Source organism: Rhinopithecus bieti, unplaced genomic scaffold (assembly GCF_001698545.2).
Source record: "Rhinopithecus bieti isolate Rb0 unplaced genomic scaffold, ASM169854v2 scaffold_68778, whole genome shotgun sequence".
Classification (NCBI taxonomy): Eukaryota; Metazoa; Chordata; class Mammalia; order Primates; family Cercopithecidae; genus Rhinopithecus; species Rhinopithecus bieti.
Window position 1 is genome coordinate 1,305,471 of NW_016827519.1, and position 8,508 is coordinate 1,313,978.

General features: G+C 34.5%; 1 protein-coding gene across 1 annotated transcript in view; it reads left to right on the forward strand.

Moving 5' to 3' along the window:
* Positions 1-8,508, forward strand: part of ANO3 (anoctamin 3) — a 350,115-nt gene that overhangs the window by 278,209 nt on the left and 63,398 nt on the right. The window contains exons 15-17 of the mRNA XM_017863846.1: positions 551-633; positions 1,048-1,188; positions 1,740-1,904. Coding sequence (XP_017719335.1) covers positions 551-633; positions 1,048-1,188; positions 1,740-1,904 — 389 coding nt within the window. The remainder of the gene's footprint in view (positions 1-550; positions 634-1,047; positions 1,189-1,739; positions 1,905-8,508) is intronic.

An 8,508-nucleotide genomic window follows, 5' to 3' on the forward strand; every position in this document is an offset into this window, starting at 1 on the left:
TACAGAAAAGCTGTCAGTTCAGGAATTTCTTTACTTTTTCCACTGAGTCCTTTTCCGTCCACGTTCCGAGTCCACCCGGAATATGAATTCGAGAGTTTCTTCTCTTGTCTTTCTTTTCTCCTTCACTATGAGAGTTTGTTCTTTTTTTCTCTCTCCTACAACAACTCTCTGTATGTTCTGGACAAGTATCATCTGGTCTTTATTGTGACTCTTGGAGAAGGCTTTATTTGAGTCTTTAGATTTTGAATAAGCCTATGCAGGTAATATTTAGCTCAGTAATATTGATTGCATCATTTTGATGAGCTGTGATGACAAAAAGTCCCTGCTTCTTGGTTCCAGTAAAGGAAATCACACCCCTCTAGCAGTGTATGTTAATAGATACACTAATTAATGATGTATAAACACAGGAAGAAGAGGAAAAGGGAAAAATAAAAATTTAATTACTTTAATAATAATTTAATTTTAGTTATGAGATAAGATATATCAATATAAAGAAGAAAAGCAATATGATGTGATTTGTGTAAAAAATTATCATTTTTATATTTTATAGCCACAGTCTTCCTGGAGTTTTGGAAAAGGAGAAGGAGTATACTGACCTATACTTGGGACCTTATCGAATGGGAAGAAGAGGAGGTAAGATGTTAGCATACAAGGAAATAGGGAAACTGGGCTATTACAGGATATGGAAAATTATCTGCTGCCCTAGCATTCAGGCTGGAAACAGTTAACCATCATTAGATTTTTCCCTTGATCTTTCCTACTAACAAAATTTATTATTTTATGAAGATAATAGAGATCAATGAAGTATGTATTTTTCAGACCACTTCTGTGATGTTTCTTTTAATTACATTAGTGGAAAATTATACTGATTACAATACTGCTCAGGATTTATTTGGAAGGCAATTTGATGTTATTTTTAAAAGGCTGCTTTATTGTGAAGACTTAATACAAAAGTAGGCCAAATTTAGGAGTATTGCATCAACTCTTGGGGGTATTTTTTTTTAGTTTATGGCTTTGATATTTAGATAACTTTAGTTTCTCTCATAGGAAACACTTCGTCCCCAGTTTGAAGCCAAGTATTACAAGATGGAGATCGTAAATCCCATCACGGGAAAACCTGAACCACATCAGCCTTCCTCAGACAAAGTCACTCGTCTTCTTGTTTCTGTCTCAGGAATATTCTTCATGGTAAAGTATAGCCATCAATATCAAAATGTTTTGGGATTCCAAATTTAGAAGTAAGTTCAATGATACCAACTCATTTTGTGACATTGAGAACATCAGAAACCTTATTCTTTCCAACACCTTGGTAATACATACAATTAAAGAAACAGAAGTCACAACAGGTTATGGGGATTTTACAAAGGCAGTTTGTGCACCTTTTAAAGAAAATACTTTTGGGAGAAACAGAGATCATCTAAGATAAAATGGAAATTATATGAGTTGACCTGATGGATTAGATATCTTGTGTTAAAAATGAGCTTTCCATTTAAGAGGACATTGGGCAGAATTTGCATGTTAGTGTGATAACTTTGTTATCATACTAAAATGACAAATTTTGTCCTATTTATTTTGACTAGAATATAATTTCCTTAAAGGAGAAAATTAAATCTAGATATCCTTTCTTGGAAAGGTAAATACCTTCAATTCTTGGGGACAGTAGATTTGATCTACGGTTTTGCTTTTGACTTGTTAATGATGTAAAATATAGATTTTTTTTCTGGTCTCTAATATTGTAGATATCCTTGGTGATCACTGCAGTATTTGGAGTCGTGGTGTACCGCCTGGTTGTCATGGAACAGTTTGCATCATTCAAGTGGAATTTCATCAAACAATACTGGCAGTTTGCAACATCTGCTGCTGCTGTCTGTATCAATTTCATAATCATTATGTTGCTGAATCTTGTAAGTGTCTATAATGTTATTCTTCAGTAGATAAAAAAGGGGTGGAAAGGGGAGAGGTCTATGTTTCCTTTATATTTGAAATGTATTTACATGGAAGCCAAAATAAGACCAAGCCACATTTCTGTCAATGACAACTCAGTTTAACAGAAAAGATTTCATCTTTCTGGTTTAGATGATAGATTTTTGAAATTAAAATGAATTCCAATTGTATTATCTTCCCTGCATTTTGAGTTTATAATCTGATTAGTGATAGCTTCCATTCTTTTAGTATCTAGTGTGTACTAGAGATGGTGCTATGCACTTTTCAAACAAATAAAGAATTGTTTGGGCTTTAAAATCATCCCAATAAACTCCATTTTATAAGAAAACTTGTTGGAAAGATACGGGAAAATCTTTTTGAAAGCAAAGTATTGTTATCTACTAGTCTTCGTGTGAAATGAAAAACAGTAAGGCAGTTACTCCATTTTTCTTTCTCCGAATCTAATGTTTCTCTCTTCTGTCTTCTGTTCTCCCCTCTCCTCTTCTCTTCTCTGTCCTCTCCTCTCCTCCTCTCCTCTCCTCTCCCTACCTCTCCTCTCCCTCTTCCTCTCCCCTCCCCTCCTCTCCTTCCTTCTCCTCTTCTGTCTCTCTCCCTTATTCCCTCCCTCTCTCACATCCTCTCCCTCCCTTCCTTGCTCTCCCTCCCTTCCTCTCACTCCCTCTCGCTCCTTCCCTCCCTCACTTTCTACCTTCTTTCCTTTCTCTCCTTTTCCCAGTGCTTCTCTTTGCATACCTGCTCTGTTCTATAAGAAAGATAACAGATTTTGCCTGACTATACCATTTTGTCATAGTCTGGCATGCTGTGGCATTGCTATGCCTTTATTATCTTCTTTGACTCTTTATATGACCATGTTCCTCATGTTTCCAGTATTTTTATGTGCTAGTTACTCAAAGAAAGCACCTTTTTGTTTCAACATCACATGCACTTAATAACTTATGGACAAAATGTCCATGGTTGATGGCACAACAGTATGCATAGGCCTATGTCTTCAACAAGGTATATCAATGGGAACCAATTTCCTCTGAAAATAGAAGGCACCTATTGGCACATTAAGGATAATATCTTTAATTCTTCCAACAGCTCCAGTATCCTTCATTATGTAAATAATGAAACTGAGATTCAAAGAGCTTAAATAACTTGCATATAGTAAGTGTTAATGTTAGTGTATTTACATCATGAGATAATTTCTTTGATATAGCTGAGCAATACATATGTAATAAGGTTGGTATTATAGATAGATAATATGCATTTGGTTCCAAATATGATTGATACTGACATTACTTGTTTAGCCTGGAGGGAGTTGAGACCATTTGCTATTCAACTTTAAAACAATAATCAGAGAAAATCTTAAGAGAAAAGTGAACAGTCACGGTTATAAATGAGTACACATTATTATGAGGACAGTAGTTAACATCTTCTACTGGAGTTTGCTTTGCTCAGGTCCAGTTTAATTTGTAGAAAGAGAATATTGTTTACCTTATGTCTAAATGAGCCGTAAAATAATTTATGCTCTTGACTCATAATTTAAAATTTACAATAAACATTGAAAAATACACTTTTAGAAGTGGGAAACTTATATGGTAGTATATATAAGATAGTATAGGTTGTGCACTGCACAAGCACCACATTGATGGAAGAGTCATTTTCAGCACAGACACTGTAGATTTTTACATTTTTGCTGGTACTTTTCTGGTGTATAGTAAAACATCTTGTTTGTAACAAAATCAGTACGAACTGTGACAGCTTTTCAGTAGACAGAGGTTATTGCAATTGGCCCTATTATCTGGGAAAAAATAACTAAGTAGTTGTGTTTATTTCTAGGTCACACAAGCAGTCGCCCAATTTGATCTTAAATTGATTCATTTCTTATTGTAAGTAGGTTGGTTGACAAAAAAATTAATAATAGTAACTGGTCATAGTTCTGCTATCCAGGATCTTATAGTCTAGTGGGGAAAGAAAATTGAAGAATTCAATGAAGAATGCACAATAGTTGAAGCACAAAGGGCCCTGAGTAAGGTGAGAAAAAAGTCATCTATTGCTCATGAGAAGTTTTATGATAGTGGATCAGAAGACTTGAACAGAAACAGAGAGGGTGCTTATTCTGATCAACCAAGAAAGAGCAGAAAGGAGATTGTTGTTTGAAGAAATTCAGCCCACAAATGGATAGAATCGCAGAAATGCATGTTCTTTGCCCTTAAGGAAATAATGAGAAGTGTCTGTGAAACATATTAGAATAAAGAAAAATAAGATTAGAAAAGTAAATCAGTGCCTAGCTTTGGAGATGTGACTGGTATGTAAAGAGTATGGATATGATGTTATTTTTTTGCCCACTGTGGGCATTGAGAAGCCATACTTGATGGTATTTGATAGGTAAATAGCCACAAATCATCTTACCAGATACATTTATAGATATAAAGGAGATTAAAATATTAGAAGAGGGTCCAGGCATGGTGGGTTATGCCTGTAATCCCAACACTTTGGGAGGTCAAGGCGGGAGGATTACTTGAGCCCAGCAGTTTGAGACCAGCCTGGGCAATAGTGAGATCTCATTGCTACAAAAAGTTTTTTAAAGCCAGATGTAGTGGTGCATACCTGTAGTCCCAACTACTCAGGAGGCCGAGGTGGGAGGATCAATTGAGAGCAGATGTCAAGGCTACAATAAGCTGTGATCACCCTACTGCACTCCAGCCTGAATGATAACATGAGACCAAGCCTCAAAAAAAAAAAAAAAAAAAAAAAAAAAAATTACTGTGTAATAGAACACTAGAATTTATTTCTTCTATCTAATTATAATTTTGTACCCATTGATCGACGTCTCCCCATCCACCCTTCCCCAACCCACGTAATTTCCGTGCTGGTAAGTTTGAAAACTCTCAAGAAAATGTAAGCCTTTCTGAGGAAAAGATAAATAGTCACAACTGCTTAAAGTAAAAGTAGATATTCTAAGTAGATTGTCAATCATGAAAGAAATTGTAAAACAATATTACAAACTAGTAAAGCAGTCTTATCATAGGCACCGTATTACATTTTTTAAAAAAATTAATTAAAAAGATAATTACCTGTTGTGCAAATTAATCCAGCATTTAGATAAAGAAATAATGCTTCCTGGGTAAACATCAACCTGATTTTTAAAATATATCTGGCAATGGTAGTATCAAAACTCAAACTAAAGAGCATTTACAGCTATATACATAATAATGGCAAGTATAGATCAAAATATTTTCTAGAGTTACCGCTTGAAGAATATAAGTAATTTTTATTTTCTTTACATATTGTCTAATATTTATCACATATTTGAATTTTCTAGATTTGCTACAATAAGCTTATATTCTATTCAAATCTAGTAAAGGACAAATCTTTTTTAAAATTAATTTCCAATATTCTATTTTAAAGGAATTATCAATAATCCAAGATTCATATAGAAAGATTATCAGTTATAGTATTATTTATAGTAGATATTAGAAAAGAGACCCCTTAAATAACCAAAATAAAAGAAAGTTATTCAAATTCTATATAAGGTAGTATCATATAAACTATTAAAATGCTATGTGAATATTATTTAAGAACATGAAATACAGTTATATAAGGATATAAAAGTTTACTTGATTCCATTTTTTCTAGAATACACATACAGTCTTCTGGATTTTGAAACTTTAAGAAATTACAACCAAATATTAAGAATATTGGTCCCTCAGTAGTGAGAAAAAATGTGGCACACCCTTTTGATTTAGTGTAACTTTTTGTTCATAGGGATTTGTATTTGTTTAGCTAGTATGTTTATTTTAATTCACATATTATAATCGTACATGTTTAGGAGTATAATTGGATGTTTTGAACATATGTATGTTGCATAATGATAAACTCATTGATCAGGGTATTTAGTATGACCATCACCTCATGGCAATTATCATTTCTTTGCGATGGTCATCTAAGCCTCTTTTCTACCTCTTTTGTAATGTAAAATACCTAAGTGTTAAACAATGTCACCCTACTGTATAATAGAACACTGTAACTTATTTATTCTATCTAATTATAATTTTGTACCCATTGATCAACCTCTCCCCATCCTCTCCTCCCCAACGCAGTCTCTGATAAAACTTCCTCTATGATATCAACTCATTTATTGATTTTTAAAAATCCTCTGCCCATTGCTTGTTTTTGTCAGTTTTGTTGAAGATTCAGATGGTTGTAGATATGTGATGTTATTTCTGAGGTCTTTGTACTGTTCCGTTGGTGTGTATGTCTGTTTTGATACTAGTACCATGCTGTTTTGGTTACTGTAACCTTGTAGTATAGTTTGAATTCAGGTAGTGTAATGCCTCCAGCTTTGTTCTTTTTGCTTAGGATTGTCTTGGCTATGCGGGCTCTTCTTTGGTTTCATATGAAACTTAAAGTAGTTTTTCTAATTCTGTGAAGAATGTCAATGGTAGTTTGATGGGCATTGAATCTGTAAATTACGTGGGGCAGTATGGTCATTTGCACGATATTGATTCTTCCTTTCCATGAGAATAGAAGGTTTTTCCATTCATTTATGTCATCTCATATTTCCTTGAGCAGTGGTTTGTAGTTCTCCTTGAAGAGGTCCTTCAGATCCCTTGTTATCTATATTCCTAGGAATTTTTTTCTCTTTGTAGCAATTGTGAATGGGAGTTCATTCATGATTTGGCTCTCTGCTTGTCTATTGATGTTGTATAGGAGTGCTTGTGATTTTTGCATATTGATTTTGTACCCTAAGACTTTGCTGAAGTTACTTATCAGCTTAAGGAGTTTTTGGGGTTGAGACAATGGGGTTTTCTAAATATCGGATCATGTTATCTGCAACACAGACAATTTGCCTTCCTCTCTTCCTATTAGAATGTCCTTTGTTTCATTGTTTTGCCTGACCGCCCTGGCCAGAACTTGCAATATTATGTTGAATAGGAGTGGTGAGACAGGGCATCCTGTCTTGTATTGATTTTCAAAGGGAATGCTTCCAGCTTTTGCCAATTCAATATGATATTGGCTGTGGGTTTTTCTTAAATAGCTCTTATTATTTTGAGATATGTTCTGTCAATACCCATTTTATTGAGAGTTTTTAACCTGAAGGGATATTGAATTTTATTGAAGGTCTTTTCAGCATCTATTGAGATAATCTGCATCCATTGAGATAACCAAGACAAATTTTTGTCGTTGGTTCTGTTTATATGATGGATTATGTTTATTGATTTGCATATGTTGAACCAGCCTTGTATCCCAGGGATGAAGCCAACTTGATGGTGGTGGGTAAGTTTTTTGATGTGCTGCTGGATTCAGTTTGCCAGTATTGTATTGAGGATTTTTGCATCAATGATTGTCAGGGATATTGGCCTGAAATTTTCTTTTTTTGTTGTTTCTCTGCCAGGTTTTGGTATCAGGATGATTCTGGACTCATAAAATGAATTAGGGAGGAGTCCCTCTTTTTCTATTGTTTGGAATAGTTTCAGAAGGAATGGTACCAGCTCCTCTTTGTACCTCTGGTAGAATTCTGCTGTGAATTCATCTAGTCCTGGGCTTTTTTTGGTTGGTAGGCTATTAATTACTGCCTCAATTTCAGAACATATTACTGGTCTATTCAGGGATTTGACTTCTTCCAGGTTTAGTCTTGGGAGGGTGTATGTGTCCAGGAATTCATCACTTTCTTCTAGATTTTCTAGTTTATTTGTGCAGAGGTGTTTATAGTGTTCTCTGATGGTAGTTTGTATTTCTGTGGGATCAGTGGTGATCTCCCTTTATCATTTTTTATTGTGTCTATTTGATTATTCTCTCTTTTCTTCTTTATTAGTCTGGCTAGTGGTCTATTTTGTTAATGTTTTCAAAAAACCAGCTCTTGGATTCATTGATTTTTTGAAGGGATTTTCATGTCTCTATCTCCTTCTGTTCTGCTCTGATCTTAGTTATTTCTTGTCATCTGCTAGTTTTGAATTTGTTTGCTCTTGCTTCTCTAGTTCTTTAAATTGTGATTGTTAGGGTGTTGATTTTAGATCTTTCTCACTTTCTCTTGTGGGCATTTAGTGCTATAAATTTCCCTCTAAACAGTGCTTTAGCTGTGTCCGAGAGATTCTTGTACATTGTGTCTTTGTTCTCATTGGTTTCAAAGAACTTATTTATTTCTGCCTTAATTTTGTTATTTACCCAATAGTCATTCAGGAGCAGATTGTTCACTTTCTACGTAGTTGTTTGCTAATCCTGAGCTCTAATTTGTTTGCACTGTGGTCTGAGAGACTGTTTGTTACTATTTCCATTCTTTTGCATTTGCTAAGGAGTGTTTTACTTCCAATTATGTGGTCAATTTTAGAATAAGTGTGATGTGGTGCTGAGAAGAATGTATATTCTGTTGATCTGGGGTGGAGAGTTCTATTGATGTCTATTAGGTCTGCATGGTCCAGAGCTGAGTTCAAGTCCTGAATATCCTTGTTAATTTTCTGTCTCGTTGATCTATCTAATATTGACAGTGGGGTGTTAAGGTCTCCCACTATTCTTTGTTGGTTTAAAGTCTGTTCAGAGGCTAGGATTGTAATCCCTGCTTTTTTTTTTTTTTTTTTTTTT